Here is a 20,343-nt window from a genome sequence, read left to right as displayed (position 1 = left end):
AAACGACAAAAAACTCAACAAATACTCTTTAAACAAATAAAAAGTAGTTATATTTAACTTGAACGTTATTTATAGTCTTTTATTTCTTTACTTTCAAGTCTTATCAAACATGAGGGTGTGGAAATAACAGAGCATCGGATATTGATCTAAAACTTCTTGGTATAAGCGCGGAGAAAACATTTTTAAAATCAGAACATGGTGTCAAAGTGATTTAAGCAATTTTAAGACTATGGCGTTTTCTTAGTCCGAATTAATCTGGAAGTTTCTACTTAAATCTATTTCTAAATATTCAAATTAAGAATGAATTCGAATTTTAAAAATCAATTTACAGATCTGGAGGAACAATAAATTTTAAATTTAGTTTCTATCGAGAATCTCAAAACTTAAAGTAATATTGAAATAAGATTTATTTGTTCACTTCAACTGCAAATTTTTTACTATATTATTAACTATAGGTAGCTTTAAGAACAAACAGACTTATCTCCTCGAAGTCAAGTCAAGATTAGGAGTGCAATAAAAGATTATATGTAGTATTGTATATCTAATAGGTAAAATAATTGTGTTTGCTTACAAACGAAAACAAAAACGACCTTCAATTACAATAACATCGACCAGTAATACAACATCGGTACTGAAATGGTCAAGTAAATACGCATTATTAGAGATAAAACAATAATCACTCGGCAGATATCTACCAATATTGTTTTCTAATGTTTACGCGAATTTTACTCATTTAATGAAACAACTTTTTTCGGATTTTATCGCGGTTTATTATTAACTTTTGATTCCCGACGTTTCGGATACTTTACAGCAACCATGGTCACGGGGGGACTGAGGTGTCAGACGTCCCAACGTTACAAAGTTATTCGAAACTACCCGACATACATCAATATCTTATACACTGACGGACTGTATAAGATATTGATGTATGTCGGGTAGTTTCGAATAACTTTGTAACGTTGGGACGTCTGACACCTCAGTCCCCCCGTGACCATGGTTGCTGTAAAGTATCCGAAACGTCGGGAATCAAAAGATAATAATAAACCGCGATAAAATCCGAAAAAAGTTGTTTCATTAAAAGATATCTACCAAATTTAAATACAACCATTCGGAAAGCATCAGAATTCGACTAAAAAAATAATTATCGAAATCAGTCTACCCAGTAACAAGTTACGAAAAAATGTCATATAAGTACGTATTTTTAGTGATAACTCATTAAGTTTTTGTCAGATCTCAATTAAATTTGAATGGGACCAAATGACACGCACCATATTTTATTAGAAAAATCTTCGTAATCGATCCACCCAGTCAAAAGTTCTGAGGTGACATACATAAACAAATACAGTTGAATTGAGAACCTCTTTAATTTTTGAAGTAGGTTAATAATGGCATATGGCGGAATCACATAACCAATGACAAATTGTAGACATTGCCTGTAGACTTTGGATTGATTCCAACAAACTAAGTAAGCAAATGTGTTGTCATGTGTATATTGCTATGTATTATAACAAGCGTTAGCCCCAGAGTCGTATGCATATTACAACCTTTAGACACAAAATATTATACAATTTTGAAGTCGAAAGCAAACATTTTGGTTTCGATCTGTATATTTTCCTAACAAATAAAAATTAGTCTAACCAGTCGGGTTAAAAAACACCCTTGCTTTTACATATATGGTAATTTATTTTATAATTTATTCATATAGACAGTCGCTGTTACGTTGAAACAATGTTAAATGATAAATTTACTGTAAGTATAATATATGTTTTCTTTTATACAATGATAGGCTTGCGTTTGACCACTATTTCACCTGATGATAAGTGAAAATGCGGTCTAAGTTGGAGCACGCTTACCTAGAAGTAACCTATTCACTCGCGACTTAAAGATCCCCAGGTTATAGTTTTCTGGAAACACAGACGCTGGTAGAGAGTTATATGTCTAACCGTTACAGAGACTGATGACATTGGACATCAAATAATGAAAACCGAAAAGATGGTAGTTACCCAATTTTAGCTTTAGTTAAATTTTCTATGTGGTAAAGTTTTTGGAATGTAAATATTACTAGTGGTCGCTCAGTGGTCGAAATTCGACCATAATTGATTCAAATTTATAAGTTTGAACATTAAGCAAAATAGTATAATTATGTATATACGTGTGTCTCTCAAATGCATGGTAGTGTGAGAATTTTTTTTTTAACATATTGATTTAATGTAATGAAACAACTTTTTTCGGATTTTATCGCGGTTTATTATTAACTTTTGATTCCCGACGTTTCGGATACTTTACAGCAACCATGGTCACGGGAGGACTGAGGTGTCAGACGTCCCAACGTTACAAAGTTATTCGAAACTACCGACATACATCAATATCTTATATAGTCCTATTTACGCAGAATGTATTCTGCGTAGATAGGACTATATAAGTATCCGAAACGTCGGGAATCAAAAGTTAATAATAAACCGCGATAAAATCCGAAAAAAGTTGTTTCATTAAATGAGTAAAATTCGCGTAAACATTAGAAAACAATATTTGATTTAATGTATTGTTATGCATAATTAAAAAAAAAAATTAGCATTCTGCACTTCTTCTCTATATAAACTATAAGTGTGCGAAATTTCACACTCCTCCGTCCGCGCAATTTCCGCAAAAAGGGATACAAAGTTTGTGCTTCACGTAATATTATAGATTATTCTAAATTTTATTATGATGAGAAAATACCGTTGCGCAAAAAGCGCAAACGTAACAGCAAGGTAACAAAGTAACTTACGTAGCGAGATAAATGTTAAAGTTGTTTTTCTATTACGTAAGTATATTATTACGCAGTTCGTACCAACTGGGCTAAACTGCAATGCGATGGCGTCACTTACATAATGAGACAATATGGCGTATTCAGTCCAATTTTATTACGAAACGGAAAACGGAGTTATTGTCAAAGATAGCGAATTTTTTATACAATAAATCTTATAAAAATATAGTAAATGGTGATTTGTGTACATTTTGTGATATCGAATAAAAAGCAAAATATTAAATACGTTGCAAGAGAAGCGTGAAATGAAATTAGGAATTGTATTTTGTTTGGATCAAAATGTATAAACCATGTGTTATGTTATATATGTGTGTACAGCTTTGCTTGCTTGCTTTAGCCATATTTACTGTTACTTAATTTAGTATAAACACGACATGAAGTTTGAGTTTTTATGCTAAGTATTAATTCCATAGATTAATCTTTCAATAGTGCCAAAGCCAGATGATTACGCCAATATCACGTAGAACGAAGCAGACATGAAAGATATTGAACGGCGTCATCGAGATGACAAACTCAATACAATTTTGAAGATCGGTGAAAAAGTAGCAACGTGATTAAACCTTTTAGTAACACTGTTAGTAATAATTGTGGACAATTCTGTTACTGACATATATTTGTACAATATGTTTTAGTTGATTGGTTAATTCAGCTTGTAACATCCCACCACTGAGCATACGACTCTTTCTATATGTAGAAGGGTTACGCTGCGTCACGGTGGGTTGGCGAATAAATCTCCAATAATGAGTAACAATCGGGTGTCTCTGATGACAACCGGGAACACTATTCATGAAAATCATTTTGACTGTGTTAAATATCAATTTTTAGAACTAATGGAATAGAGATATATAATGTTCTCCTTTTTGCTATATGCCTTATTCTCATTTATTCCATTTAACTCTATTTCAGCACGTTTTATAAAAAAAAATGCTAGTTTAATAAATTTTTCTCCGTGATATCGCGGAAAACGGTTCATATTTATTCAGTTGTAACAAAGAAATGTCCGTCGCCGTTTCTCGGATCATTCATCTGTGAAATTTCACAATGATTGAAAGGTTGAAGCGTGACGAAGGCAAATAGATAATTGCAGCTGGATTTTCGTAAAATATTATTTATATAAAAAATACGTTTTTTTTTTCAATTTCTTTTTTTACATTTGAAATGCAATAATTTATGTAAACGTAAGTTTGTAATTTGATTCTTATCATTATTCATTTCTATACCATTTAAAACAAAAGTAACTTAAACCGAAGACGATGTATGAAGGGAATAATGAAAGTGGACGAAGCGAAACAAGTGTGTAAGGATCGTAGCAAATGGAAAGAAGTGGTCTCTGCCTACCCCTACGGGAGAGAGGCGTGATTATATGTATGTATGTATGCTAAAACAGTTTTTTTATGGTCGATTGTAGGCTGGATAATATCATACAATGAACACACACATATACATACTACATATTAAACTATTACAAAAACCAATGGAGGGGACGTGGTCACTGTGTGACAAAATCTCTATTTTTCGCATTTAGCCTGTAGCATCCCACTGCTGTCCATAGGTCTCTTCCAACATCTAGGAGAAGAATTTGAGCTTAATCTACTGCTACCACGCTGCTCCACTGCGGGTTGGCGGATATATTCCCTACTTTGGACCAACGATCCACAAGGACAAGCATCTAAGCCGGAAACAAATATTTGTACTGATACAAATATCCATCCCGAGCGGGAATCGAACCTACAAACTGTAGGTGTTTTAGACGACTACACCCACCACTACACCAGGGCGGTTGTTATATGATATACAATGCAAGAATAATATTTATTTGCGACTAAGAACATCGCTGCATCCACTCAAGTGTATCCACTGAGTACAATGGAGCCATCTTCCTGCCTGCAATATTGCTTTTATGGCCGTAATTGATTGTCAACACTCATCCGGGCGAACATTCTACGATCGAAGATACAAAGCTAATATAAATTTAAGAGTGCTATTGTGTAATTTTAAATGATTTTCAGTAGTAATTAACGAAAGTATAGAATTTTTTTATTTATGAACGATAAATCTAAAAATGGGTAAGCACCAAAACGGTAGTAAACTATTGTCGTAACACCATATAAATATTTGGAAGATACATTTTGGACGTTGATGATAAACAATGGAAGAATTATAAATGTGGCCCAATATTGGACATATATTTGATCAAAATGTTGCTCAAATATCAAGAGAAGAAAACAAATTGAACACGTCAAGAGTGATAAAATATTTCATACTGATATTTATACGTAAAAATATTAAATTAACACAACATTTCAAACATTCAAATATTCTTATTAAGTAGAATTTTTAAATTCTTAAATCAAAATTAAATGTCAAGTAAAAATAGCACGGGACGAGCGACGCGGTTTGTAACAATTAGCGACGCTCACTGTCGAAGCGTTTCGCTTGCTACCGAGGGCGGACTCGATATGGAGAAAGAGGCGATGAGTATCTATAATTAACGATCACAGCTAAATAATACTATTATCAAGCAGTGTTGTGTTCTTGTGGTGAGGAAGATAGCCAGATCTTCTGGGGAGTGTCAAGGGGTCGGCAACATGCTTTCGATGCCATTTCGTGTAGCAGGTGACTGTAGGTTACGATAACCGTTTACTATCAGCTGTGCCATACGCTTGTTTGCAAATCTAGTCGTGTATAAAAAAATAGTGATGAATTCATCCCCCCCCCCATTCCCCGGTTCCCCCCACACCCAATTTCTCCCTATCACCCTCTAGTGAGTATCAGTTACATCGATGTTTTTTCTAATCTTCGCGATTATTTCCTTCCGAATCGTTTGATGTGCCATCAAGACTCGTATTATTATATGAGCCATGTGATATGATATTAGGGCGTAGATCTATCTCCGATTTTTATGTTTTCGCAAGTCTTAACATGTTCATATTGTAACAGATTGGAGGAAAATAAATGTTGGAGAAAGTATACGACGGAAGATCGAAAGTCATATTGCTAAACGACGAAAAAAAAAAAATGATACGCTATCATTAGATGACGGAAGGAAATTGCGAGCGATACGCTTTCGCGCGTAAACTAAAATCTATTAAATCTTTTGGAAAATCCGGGAATTTCTGCACTATTTAGGGGAAGAACTTTTACGGAGCAGTTAATGAGGGTGTAGTTTGCAAAGTGCGAGGTAATGGCTCTAATGGCCGTGGATAGGAGACAACACACCTCGCTAACTAGACGCATCCATTAAAGCTAAATATTAAACAAGATAGTCAGGCGGAAGTGAGTTATTTAGTTTTAACCGACTGAACGAAAAGGAGGATAATGTTCCAGCACAGTTATTAAATTATATTTAGTTTTTAGTTTAAATTTAGAGAACGAAATATTTCAACCGGCAGTTGGAACAATGGAATTAAAATTAACTGAATTCAACACTAACTACCAATTGTAGGTATCAACTTTAAACAAAGTTACATTAATTAATTAATTGTATTACTAAGTATAGTAATATCACTAGAACTGAAGGTAGGGCGCAGCTGGAAATCTCCTGCTCAAAATATGGAGCAGCCTGACTGGGGTACTAACTCGACCTCGACCTTTCAGAAGGCCACAGCTAAATAATACTTTCAAGAAGTGTTGTGCTCCTGTTGGTGAGTAAGGTGTTCAGTGCTTCCGGATAGGGTCGGCAAGGCGCTTACGATGCTTCTGGTGTTGCAGACGTCTATAAGCTACGGTAATCGCTTACCCTCAGGTGAACCGTACTCTTGTTTGCCGACTTAGTTGTATAAATAAAAAAGTTGGCAATAGTTGGTAGCAATTGTAGTCAATGAATATCCGTAACGGTTAATTGCAAATATTAATTTCACTGTAATATGGTATTTGTGAAATAACTTTACATTATTTAGTAATTATTAATTAAGTTAATTATATCTTGATAACTGTAACTATAGTACATTGTAGCAATATATTAATTAAAATGAGTTATTGTTATGAATTTTAATGATCAACGCAGCGCTGATAAAAATTGGAAATATCGTATTTCGAGCACGTTCAGAACTCATACTTCCGTATTTTTTTTAATTTGCTTTGTAGCAAGAAGTGAAATTAGTTTTACTAATCAATACTTAAATATTTGAAATTAGGTTATCTGGCTCTTTGGCGAATTTTGCTATTGTCCTGCTTTTCGTTTGCGAGGAAATTTAGGAAATTGTCATTTAAATAAATATAGATCTATGCATAGCGTATATGTATGTTTATTAAAAACTATCTGTACCCGCGACTTCGTTCGCGTGGGAGATTGTATCTGGTTACTCATTATTTATTATACGAATGCGAATTATAATATAAAAATTATATGATGCCACGTGACCTCTTTTTTCTTACTTTGGGATTTTATTTGTTTTTGTATAGCGTATATGTTGCTCCATAACCTACTCTTATTCCAGTGAAAGTTCCATAAAAATCGGTTGAGCCATTCCGAAAATTAGCCCGTACAAACAAAAAGAGAGACAGACAGACAATTTTTTTTAAATCGTTTGTTTGTGCTTTAGTATCTAGTAAGTAACTACAAGTATAATATATACGCACTTTAAAAACAGTTATTTTGAAATCAATGACAGAAACTTCAATTTTAATTATGTTTATAGATAAAATATATTGAATATAATTATAATTAATAAAATTACTTAAAACATAGCCTACTTCAAATCACTAATTTGGACAATTTTTTTAAACATCAATTACTAAATCAATTATAATTAGAATAAAACGATAAAGGCTATCCAAGCATACATAATTATTTTTATATATTGTGATTCTCTTGCCACTGGATACCTCATTAAATCTATACCCAATATTAATATCAATAACAATTTGTCTCATATCAAGCACATTCCTGTAACATAATATATTTCGTGTCTCCACACAAACAATGTACCTTTACGTATTCCCATTTTCGTCTCCAAGTAAGCGTCAACTGAGAGCTTTGTGCACGAAAATGGATCGAATCAAACAAAGGTCAGGAGACCCACCATTTTAAAATCGCCAAGCAAACCGTATGCCGTCGTGATATTGAGCCTTGAAAAATATAATTATTCGTGATCTGTCATTTGTGAAAATAATCCAGGAAAAATATTTATCTGAGTATTTTTATCGTGAGTTAAATTTTAATTTTTATTTGTATTAAGTCGTGTGGAATGTTGGTTTGATAATTTTTAATATTGAAGATAAAAATAGTAAGCTTAGCTTGGAATGAAATATGAAATATACTTTAGTATATATATAAAGAGCAATCATTTAAATACGAGTTTAAATTTTAATTTATTAAGATAAACATACAATTTATAAGCGTAATATTTATATTTCTTTTGTATTGAGCACGGATTGTCGGATTCTATACAATGACGAATATTGCAGATTATGCTTGGGAAATCATGAAGAGAGACTTTTAGTTTTAAAACCTTTTATTTTAAAAACTACGAAATTATTTCTAATTTTATCGTACTTCATTGGTACATACGTCGTTATGTTGTTAGTAGTTGGTTTTTTTATTAGGTAGTCATGTTTTTCTTTGGTGTATACTCCTTAAGAATCTTATGAGGAGTAAAATCTACTGAACGAATGACGTTACGTTTCTCGTAACGCCATCTATCGGAACTCAATAGGGTTTCGATAGATGGCGTTGTTTGATTCGTTTATTTACAATTTGATTTGGTATTAATCTTTTTCTTAGCCTTTTTTGTGCCTATTTACACAGTCGATTTAAACGAGTATACTCCAGTCGTGCGTCGGAGCTGACACACTTTTTTTCGTGTTAGTAGAAAGTTCCTGAAATTTTTACACTGTAGGATAAACAGAGCGACGTGTTTTATGAGTTTCCGTTACGAGGCGGACCATCCTCGTAATACCTCATCCGACGTAAAACAATGACCGTAAAATACGTGTCTCTATAAAACACAGATGTCGGGATATTAAAAAGTTACGATATGGTCAACATTCTTATTGGTAGATTGGTTCGAGAGGTTTCGAGGTGAAATTATTTTTAGAAAAAAATAATATAGGTATGAAATGAAAAATGTGCATTCAGCCTGTATCATCCCACTGCTGGGCATAGGCTTCTTTCTAAATGTTGGAGAAGAATTGGACCTTAATTAATCACGCTGTTTCACGCCGAGGCATGTTGGGAGAGACCAACAAAAACAGACATACAAACCGGAAAGAAATAAATGTTCAAATGTACAAATATCCATCCCAAGCGGGAATCGAATCCGCAAACCGACGGTGTTTTAGGCAGCAACACGCACCACTACACCAGAGCGGTGGTTATGTTAAATGTTGGGCATATTTTAAAACAGTTTCGATGTTTAACAGCAAGAATTAAAAGAAAATTACTGTCCGCGTGGCTCAAAGATATGTGTGTAAGATATGTGTGAATGTGTCTAGGCCATCTGAGTTGTGGTTTGGAGAATAGGTCAGTGACTTTTATGTATATTACGATCTTACATTTATACGAAATGATTTTCTAATGCTTGGCAAAAAACGAAATTGCTTCCGTTATGATGGTATGTAAATTTTTTTGCATGAAGTTAAAGCCTGTTATCACTTGTTATGACATGTTCTTACGATAAAGTTTATAAATACAGTTAGTTTTAATAGAGTTCAGTTCTTCTCAGTTAGTTTGTAGCTGCTTAGTTATAAAAATAGTAAATGAACCAGGGTACAACATACGTATAACAAGACATAATATATAACCTTTAATTTGATTTGAATGTATGGAACCCTAAAATCCATAAATTTGTGAGAAGGATATTTAATGAATTCAGCAGTATTTCATTAACAACTTGTTGAATATTCAGCAAAATCGCTGACGTTTGTCAATGCTAGAATAACCGTGACCTTACCGGAACATAGTAGTCGGTTTTGTACATAGTATTTGGTTTACACAATTTTTAAAGACAAAACAAATAGAAATATATATAGAATTTTGTATATAGTGTACAATCTGACGAGTAGCCCACCTGCGAACATGTCGGGGTGCGCGGCGCGGAACTGGTGGTGGCGCGGCGCGGCGCCGGGCCGGTGCAGCTGCGGCAGCAGGTGCAGCCACAGCGCCATCTTGTGCCCGCGGTAGTGACTTTTCACGCGCATTTTTGTGCCTACGAAAGAATTGTTAATTTAGTTGATAGCAGCATTTTGGATAGTCCAATGTTTGATTTTAACTTTTTTTTTATGTCACTAGGCAAACAAGCGTACGGCTCACCTGATGGTAAGCGATTACTGTAGCTTATAGACGCCTGCGCCAGAAGCATCGCAAGCGCGTTGTCGACCCAATCCCCAATCCCCCCAGGAGCTCTGGTCACCTTACTCACCAACAGGAACACAACACTGCTTGAAAGCAGTATTATTTAGCTGTGGTCTTCTGTAAGGTCGAGGTACTACCCCAGTCGGGCTGCTCCATATTTTGAGCAGGAAATTCCTGCTGAGCCCTACCGCAGTTTTAACTATAAGAACTGCACGAAATCGTATATAAATTACTATTATAGGTTATTTAACATTTTATAAATAGTAATATTGTGTATCATTAAGTTGATACGTAACTTATATAAAAATGTATATGATTTTGTTCTCTGTTTTCAGGTAATGCATGATCTATCACTTATATCTGCTGTGTGGTTACGGCAATAAAGAATATAACCACCCCTCTCTTCCCGTGGGTGTCGTAAGAGGCGACTAAAGGATAACGCAGTTCCGCTACCGCCTTGGAACTTAAAAAGCCGACCGGTGGCGGGATAACCATCCAACTGCTGGCTTGAAATACACAGGCCGAAGACGGGCAGCAGCGTCTTCGGCGCGACAATGCTAGCCCTGCGGTCATCAACCCGCCTGCCCAGCGTGGTGACTATGGGCAAAACACATGAGTTCATGGCGTTTTTGGTGTGAACTTGTGGAGGCCTATGTCCAGCAGTGGACTGCGATAGGCTGAAATAATGATGATGATCACTTATATCGTGTTGGACTCAGAACCTGTAAAAAAATTCTAATATATTTCTGACACTGAAAATTTTTGTCTTGCTTTTCACTAACATTCTGTACAGTATAAAATCTTTCCATAATACAAAAGCTTATACTGTTGGACGGCGATGGGCAAGGCTTTTATAAAGCAGCATGCTTCGAACTAAATCTGCTGTGTTTGAAGATTGGCAACACTCACCTATACTCAAATACTGTTGCGTGTTCAGTTCGTACTGAGGCCAGTTGACGGCCTCGTTTCTTTGGTCATCAATTTTAGGAGTCGGGTCTCCAGTTTTAGCAAACCCTGCCAACAGAGCGACGGTAGTTTCTGCCACAGCTACATCCCCCCTCGAATAGTTCCTCGGCGAAAAGGGCAATCCACCGACAAGAGGCAAACCGAGGAAGTAGGGCAAGGTTTCACTAGTGACACTGCCAAGACGCTGTCCAAAATAGTTTTAAGTTAGTAAGCTACTAGTTTTAAAGAACTACAATTGAACACAGTCAGTGTGAACAGCTAGTCACTTAACTGCTTAAGATTTAGAGATATATGAAAAGTGATCAGCAAAAAATTGCCGGCGTTAATGTCATGCTTAGTTTTTTTTATAACGAATCTATTTATCTAAATCATTCCTTAAAGTAAGATATTATCTTTGATTTATAAAAACTTACATACAATAATGGCGTATATGTTTAATGTGTTGAGTTAGATCGTTGAACAGTGAATTTCACCTGAGGATAATCCGAATCTTTGCTCTGATGAGCAAAATGAGCAAAATATGTTTTCGCGCCCCGCTTCGCGTGCAGCTGCGCCAGTCTGAGCGCAGGAGCAGCCACAGCGGCGTCACTGAGAGACTCCAGCGTCGCATCACGGATGTTGATCGGATGCTGGATCGGCTTCTCCCAATCCGTGTACTCGTTACGAACGGCGGCGAAAATCTCGTTGCGATGGTAACGGTACACGTTTCTGACGTATGTTCGGAGGACGCGGTTCCTGATTTGATGATACGATTGAATTATTTAATTATTTGTTACATTAAACTTTTTGTAAATTCGTCTTGGACGTGAAATTGTTGTTAAGAAACATTTGTCTAAAGACAAAACTAGATGTTGCTCCTTATACATCTTTGTAATCTTTATTTTTATATTTTGTTTTTGATTCTCTGTTTCTTGGGTTTCTTTAAATTAAATATGTAGCAAGCTAAGTCAGGCTACAAAACATTACATAGTATAAAAAAAGTCGCTTCCCGCTGTCTATATGGTTAGATCTTTAAAACTACACAACGGATTTTGATGCGATTTTCTTTAGTAAATAGAGTGATTCCGGAGAAAGGAATATATGTGTAATACATGCATAATATAGTAGAGGAACACTGATAGTTTTTGCAGCCGTGCGAGGCCGGGGCGGGTCGCTAGTAATACATATAAAGAAGCGCCCCTTTAAAATATATATGCATATATAAGATATGTCTCTTTTTCTTAGGAAGGAAATTTAACTTTAAAAAATATTTATCTTTTCGTGTTCTCTTCTTTTTCTTTTTTTTTACGGGGAGTAGAAAATAAAATCGTATTATTAACGTCCTAATTATTTTTAAATTTAAATTTTAACAGTTACAATTTGTGCTTCTTGAATATTTTACGCAATGAAGTCAAATAAAAAATTATGAAGTATTTTTATGATGGAAAAATTTACGTCACACACCTGTGTTCTTCTTCAAAGCCATGTCGCACCTCATCTTCGCTGAAGTACTGGTAGCTTTCTGTAGTCGTTACGACTACCGCGAGCGCGCAATCTAAGAACACTTCACTAGCATGAAGGGCCTTTGTTGGGGTCTGAAGTTGCGAGTCTCGCACAGGTACTGACGGGGCCCAGCCAGCTAGGAACCTGGCTCGTGGGGCTTCGACGGCTAGCAGTACCGGCAGAGGACGGGAGCGGATACATGCTATTAACCTGAATAAAATAGTCTACGTTAGCTAAGTTTTATGATGTCGACTAATGATACCTGAATTACATATGCTCTAAGCTATTTTATGTTATACTTTTTATAGGTGCTGTTTCTCATTCATCTTATCACTATATTGATAGAATATGTTATGATTTTGTTTTCTAATGTTTACGCGAATTTTACTAATTTAAATTAAACAAATTTTTCGTATTTTCATTTTAATGATTTAACTTTTTTGATTCCCGACATTTCGGTTACTTTACAGCAACCACGGTCACGGGAGGAGGAAAAAGTTGTTTCATTTAAATGTTATGATTTGGTATAACCATTTTAATCGTATAAGATTACCAAAATCAATTTAGTAAAAACAATCTCCCAACCCCATCCGCCAACCCGCATTGGAGCAGCGTGGTGGATTAACCTTTGATCCTTCTCCTACATGGTGAAAGAGGCCTATGTCCAATAGTGGGATATTACAGGCTGAAGTGTAAAAACAATCTCATGATGGCACTTAATTGGGTTTTGAGTGATTTGTTGCCTTATTAGGACTCACCAATGTTCCTCACCACTCGCATCTCGAGCGCACCGCAGCGCCTGCGCGGTGTGCTCCCGCGCGAGCGCGGGCTCCGGCGCCAGCGCCGACGGGCTCAGGGCCGAGCCGCTGAGCACTAGCACTCGGGAGATTAGACCTGGGTGAAGGCTAGGAACTCAGAGCGTTTCAAAGCAACTTAAATGTTTGAAAACCGCTAATAATTAATAATTATTTTATATATATTTAATAATATATTAGATATCTAAGATTTTATTTTTGTGTTACCCACATTAGGAATTCTAAACATTTTTGAATATCATATCAAAAATTGACCGCTCCAGCGGGGTTCGAACCCGCGTCTCCGACGTACCGTGTCGGCGCTCTCGCCAATTAAGCTATGGAACGATACACCCGCTCGAGCGAAATTTTCGATATGATAATTTTAAATTACGGTTTAAGCGAAACCGTGGCGCCGTCTATAGTGAGCTCTTTACAGAAACCCGTAACTATTCAAAGTTTCATATTACAATGAAAATCTTTGACAGGAGACGACACCGTGCTATTTTTAATATCTAAGATTTTATTTTTGTGTTACCCACATTAGGAATTCTAAACATTTTTGAATATCATATCAAAAATTGACCGCTCCAGCGGGGTTCGAACCCGCGTCTCCGACGTACCGTGTCGGCGCTCTAGCCAATTAAGCTATGGAACGATACACCCGCTCGAGCGAAATTTTCGATATGATAATTTTAAATTACGGTTTAAGCGAACCGTGGCGCCGTCTATAGTGAGCTCTTTACAGAAACCCGTAACTATTCAAAGTTTCATATTACAATGAAAATCTTTGACAGGAGACGACACCGTGCTATTTTTAATATCTAAGATTTTATTTTTGTGTTACCCACATTAGGAATTCTAAACATTTTTGAATATCATATCAAAAATTGACCGCTCCAGCGGGGTTCGAACCCGCGTCTCCGACGTACCGTGTCGGCGCTCTCGCCAATTAAGCTATGGAACGATACACCCGCTCGAGCGAAATTTTCGATATGATAATTTTAAATTACGGTTTAAGCGAAACCGTGGCGCCGTCTATAGTGAGCTCTTTACAGAAACCCGTAACTATTCAAAGTTTCATATTACAATGAAAATCTTTGACAGGAGACGACACCGTGCTATTTTTAATATCTAAGATTTTATTTTTGTGTTACCCACATTAGGAATTCTAAACATTTTTGAATATCATATCAAAAATTGACCGCTCCAGCGGGGTTCGAACCCGCGTCTCCGACGTACCGTGTCGGCGCTCTAGCCAATTAAGCTATGGAACGATACACCCGCTCGAGCGAAATTTTCGATATGATAATTTTAAATTACGGTTTAAGCGAACCGTGGCGCCGTCTATAGTGAGCTCTTTACAGAAACCCGTAACTATTCAAAGTTTCATATTACAATGAAAATCTTTGACAGGAGACGACACCGTGCTATTTTTAATATCTAAGATTTTATTTTTGTGTTACCCACATTAGGAATTCTAAACATTTTTGAATATCATATCAAAAATTGACCGCTCCAGCGGGGTTCGAACCCGCGTCTCCGACGTACCGTGTCGGCGCTCTAGCCAATTAAGCTATGGAACGATACACCCGCTCGAGCGAAATTTTCGATATGATAATTTTAAATTACGGTTTAAGCGAAATCGTTGTATGCGCTGTATCGTTCCATAGCTTAATTGGCTAGAGCGCTGACACGGTACGTCGGAGACGCGGGTTCGAACCCCGCTGGAGCGGTCAATTTTTGATATGATATTCAAAAATGTTTAGAATATATTAGATATTTAGATATTTAATAATAATATATTTAATAATTTTATTGATCAAATTGATGTATTTAAATTCCATTCGGTCCAGATGTGGAGGGACTGGCAATCTGTAATACAGGTCTCCTAGTACAGTCGCCAGTCGCTCACACAGATTTTGCTTCGTTAATGTTGAAATTTGTATTTTGTGTCTATTTTGTGTGAGAGAAAACAAAATAAATATTTATTTATTATTATTATTATTATTTTTAAAAATACGTGTAATTTAAATGATTTGTCCCCGCAGAAAGACTATTTGATTTAAAATAATTTTGATAATTGATGGTATTTGATTTATTAATATCAGAATGCACTAATTAATTTCAACAATACGACATAATATTTTGAAAAAAAAAAATGGTTAACAGTAGATGATGTATTGGAAACTACTCAAAGAATATATTTAAGTACAAATTGACTTTTCAAACTATCATTGGATTATTTCTAGTAATATGCATTGTACCCTAACTTTTATTATTTTTTTATCACTAAGAACTTAAGTTAGTTTTTTTTTTAACTATCACAATTAGTAACCTTTAGTCAAAGGCAGCATCAGCATGACATTGGCCAGCGCTGCACCAGCAGAGTGTCCAGCTAGCGTCAGTCTCCGCGGGTCGCCACCAAATGCTGCGATATTCCGTCGAACCCACGTGAGTGCCGCTGCGATGTCTAATGGTGCAGCGCCACCAGACATCGACACTTCGTCTGAAGCGCCTGTTGTTAAATAACCTATGGAAAAATTGAAACTTAGCCTAGAAAAATACTTGGTAAAATGAAAATGGCTTGTATGTACATAGCTATTTAAATTTGTGGTAAATTACTTATTCAGAGTTATCTAATAAAAGAAAACTTAAGACTACGCTTGCTTCTGCTGAATAAACTTCTAAATTCCGCTGAGTAGTTCTATTATTCTTTATTATTCTCTACAAACTGAAGTAGGGCACAGCAGGAAACGTCCTGCTCAAAATCTGAACAAGCCCGAATGGGGAAATACCTCGATCGACAGAAGATCGCAGATAAATAATACTGCTTTCAAGAAGTGTCGTTTTCCTGTCGTGAGTTAGGTGACCGAGCTTCTGGGGGGTTTGGGGTTGGGATCGGTAACGCATTTGCGATGCTTCTGATAAACAACAAAATATAAAATATGTTGGTTTAATTCAACACGTTGCTGCTTCCTAAAATCATTTTTTTAATTCCCCTGAAGCATACATGGTTACTCTTACACTATTTTTAGTTGTTTTTATTAAAGGCAAAGACATTTATTTGCCTGAAGTAAACCGACCTAATAAACCTAGCCTATAGTTAAGAGTGACGACAAGAAGGTGAGCCCGCGCGGCGAGGACGGCGCCGTCCAGCGCGTTGCCCGACCCCCACTCGTGCGCCGCGCCCAGCCACACCACCACTGCGTAGGGCGCTTCCACCCCACGCGCGCCTGAACAACGAAAACAGCAATGTACATTACCATTCTCATCCTACAACTAATAATAATAATTTCATATTAATTATAATAAAATAGGTGCTTAAATGGAATACATTTTTGCTGAAGAGTTTGAGATGAGAAGAATGTTTTATTTTTTTAATTTGAGTTGAGTGTGAAACGTTTATTATTTTATTTATTTTATTTTATTGTAACGATAATTAATAAAATGACAAATAAATTAAAATATAAATATAAAGTTTTGAGTAATGTTGTATTTGTATACTTACCGCTACCGGGTACGTATATGTTTAGGTATAGGCAGTCTTCGCTCTGATTTGCAAGCAGTGGGATGGTGACCTTGAGTTCGTTGTACAGTCCTAGCGGCATCTTTTGAAGGGCTGCACTCCTGTTTAAAGTAGAAATTATTTTTTTAAAATACTAAGAAACAAGACAATGTTTTATATGGTATTGTATTAGTGCCTACTACTATTTGAACTTTGTAATCTATCCGCTTTGTTCTAGAACTGAATTGTAAAATACTCGTAAATTCTCACTATAAGATGAAAGCGTAAACCGTAAAATGATATTAGACTGACTTGAATTAACAATATTAAGCGCCTCATACTCCGCGGTCACACCATAAACACAGAATCGAACAAACGACCAGCATTAAAAAAACTACTATAAAAATCCATTTCAGGATCGAACCTACTACGCTAGCGCAAGAGCTAGTTACTATGACCATTATGCTAACCTATCTTGTAGGCTGTAATGGGCTTGGCCTGACGCTCCCATAATAACAGCTTTTAAAATAAAAATGATAACAAACGATATAGCGTTGCATGACAGCTTTTCATAGCTTTTAATATTTCTACATTAACAAAGTTTACATACATTATAGAGTATTTCGTGAATTAAATTAACGTAAATGAAAATAATAATGGAAAACATTACATAACGTGTCACGAAACAGCAAAGCGTGCAGCTTATTAATGCTTATGAGTTCATTTAATGTGATATCATAATAATCAAAATGTTTATTGGCTTGAAGAGAAATATGAAAGTAGGATTAATAAAAATAATGAAGTAGATATTCAAACAATGATAAGGGATGATTGTAGATATGTCTAAGAACAGTCAAACAGACATGAATGGAAAAATGGTACGACTCGATACGTTCGGTCAGAATTAAAAAAGAAGTGTGTGTGTCGGCTCCGACGCATAACTGGAATTTACTCCTTCAGATAGACTGTTCAAATAGGCACAAAAAAGGCTTACTAGTCTAAGAAAAAGATTAATAACATATGAAATGGTAAATAAACAATTCAAATAACGCCATCTATCGATTGATAGATTGCGTTATTAGAAAACGTCGTCGTCTATCGGAATCTAATAGGATAGACGACGACGTTTTCTTAGTATCTTTCCGATAGATGTCGTTACGAGAAACGTAAAGAGGTCATTCGTTCATTAGATTTTACACCTCATGTTTTTTTCATTCGTCTGATCACACACATAAATTGATCTGATATTTTTTTTATTAGAAAAAACAATCAGTGGTGCATATACATTTATTACTTTTAATAACGTACGCCATCTTTATCTGATAAAAAACGTATTGAAATAAAATACATCGTACTCTTATGGGCTTAAAAGAAGTTGGGTCATTACAACCCATCTAGTACCTTTCTATCTAACTTTATCAAGAATTCAATATGGAAACTTGTTGTAATTTTGAAACTTTCGATAATTCAGCAACGTTGAGACGTCACTATTACGAGTGACTCACCCGTGATCAAGGCGCCTGCATCGTCGTAATTTCCGTAGACGAAAAGTTTTCGTAGCATCTGTGAAAGTTTAAAAAATTATATCTAAAATACTAACTTGTTCGATATGTCTGGGTAACGCTGTGGGCAGACAGGTGCGAACGTGTCCGCGAGACGTGTGCCCGGCCAGGACGGCGGGGGCGGGGGTGGGCCGAGGCGAGGCGGTCGGGCTCCGTACGGGACCCCGCGGAACACTTCCACGGGCTCCAGCCGACGCGATGCAGGTTCCACTATGATACCTCTGATTGCTCCTAAATAACAAAATGATTAAGGTTAAAGATCATTTATTTCAAAACAATAGAAATAACTTACATGAGAAATCACACATACTAAAATTAAACAAAAATGTATATGTTGGCTACATCGCAAAACACTATATAAACAATTCATAGTCGAGACAAGAAATTAACAATATGTAGGGTAGTATGAAAATATATATACACAAGCTAACAGCAATATGCGCAACTGGAAGTGTCATTGTTAAGGAGTTATTTTGTTTCATTATTGTATAACAAAAATTAAATAAATTAAATAAACCCTTCACATTCTACGGCCCACAGTTGGATTTTATCCTGTGTCCGGGGTCCGGAAACACACAGAATACACAAGCACAACGCCCAGACCACGACAAACTTCTGTATGGCCAATACAATTGATTATCATGTGTGGGAATCGAACCTGCAACCGCCAGCGTAACAGCCACAAACCAGTGCTGTGATCATTGCGCCAAAGTTGCTGCTGTATGCTGATGTTATATGAATGAAACTAGCTAGTTCAATGGATTGTCTTTAACTTGCATATAATTACTTTAGGGTAATCTAAATTATTTATTTATTTATTTAACACTTTACAAAGCACTACACAGAAACATACTCAGAAAACAACATACAGTACAACATACAAAATTGATACATAATGGACAATGGAGATGGATGTCCGAACCACAACTCTGCTAAAACCAATTAATTTGGTATTACATATCTCACTTATGGGCATCTATTGAAGAGCGTTGTGACGTACCCACACATAGACAATTTTTTTATATTAGAATAATAATCAAACCTCATTTTTATTTTTATAAAAATATTTTTTTTATAGTTGTCAAGAATCTATATTTTACGTTCGTCTTCCTTAAAATTTATATTTTTGATTCATTGTTTTATATATTTTGATAAATGTACGTTGTTCTTGATTTTATTATTCTTAAATTAAAAGTTTCAGGCAATCACCAAGTTATAATAGCTTGGTAATTGCCAGGAACCATTACTCCATCCGTTAAATAGCTCATAGCTAAAACGTAATAAAAAGTGATATTAAAATTTGTTGCAATCAAAAGTAGTATGGATACAAATTTAATTTAAAATACAAGCCCAGGACGAGAAGTCAGCTTTAAATAAATTAAACAAAGATCGATGCGACGTATACACGAGTTTACATGAGCATAAAATGAAGAGGTAGCTGGGGTAACAAAGTAAATTATATTCTAAAGTGAAGTAAACTTGTTACGCAACATATTTCAAAGTTTAATTATAACTTCATTTAGGGCATGCAGTTGTGGTTAGTGCCGAAGCTGAACGAGGTACCGTTTAAGAGAGGTTCGAGCAAATGAATAAGTCAAGACCAAAATTCGATAGCTGCGGTATATTTAGAGGTAGGTTATATTTAAACCGAAAACTTCACACCCTTTTCAACACTCGTTTGACGAAGAACTGATGGAATGGAAGGGACTGAATATTTTAACCCTGACTTCGGTGAAACTTCTAATTTCGTCGGAATATTTTAAAACTAAGTAAATCAAAGTTAATATAACTTTGAAAAAGTGAAGTTTCTTGATTTATATATTTATTAAAAATTAAATTTTACATTTTAAATAGGATTTGAAACGAAAAGAACAAAGTTTACTAAAGTTAAATTTAATTGTTTTAAGTTCTAGGCATCAAAATGTTCAACC

The 20,343-nt window shown here is 35.6% G+C and overlaps 1 protein-coding gene across 1 annotated transcript in view; it reads right to left on the bottom strand.

Moving 5' to 3' along the window:
- LOC123669264 (neuroligin-1-like) overlaps positions 1 to 20,343 on the bottom strand; it is a 46,737-nt gene that overhangs the window by 19,138 nt on the left and 7,256 nt on the right. The window contains exons 2-10 of the mRNA XM_045602877.1: positions 18,451 to 18,643; positions 16,854 to 16,972; positions 16,429 to 16,578; positions 15,681 to 15,875; positions 13,307 to 13,442; positions 12,510 to 12,758; positions 11,540 to 11,801; positions 11,010 to 11,250; positions 9,817 to 9,954 (exon numbers count right to left, since the gene is read on the bottom strand). Of these exons, the coding sequence (XP_045458833.1) occupies positions 9,817 to 9,954; positions 11,010 to 11,250; positions 11,540 to 11,801; positions 12,510 to 12,758; positions 13,307 to 13,442; positions 15,681 to 15,875; positions 16,429 to 16,578; positions 16,854 to 16,972; positions 18,451 to 18,643 (1,683 nt within the window). The remainder of the gene's footprint in view (positions 1 to 9,816; positions 9,955 to 11,009; positions 11,251 to 11,539; positions 11,802 to 12,509; positions 12,759 to 13,306; positions 13,443 to 15,680; positions 15,876 to 16,428; positions 16,579 to 16,853; positions 16,973 to 18,450; positions 18,644 to 20,343) is intronic.

Source organism: Melitaea cinxia, chromosome 3, assembly GCF_905220565.1.
Source record: "Melitaea cinxia chromosome 3, ilMelCinx1.1, whole genome shotgun sequence".
Taxonomy (NCBI): Eukaryota; Metazoa; Arthropoda; class Insecta; order Lepidoptera; family Nymphalidae; genus Melitaea; species Melitaea cinxia.
The sequence above is the reverse complement of the archived record's forward strand: the minus strand, read 5'-3'. Positions and strand labels throughout refer to the sequence as shown.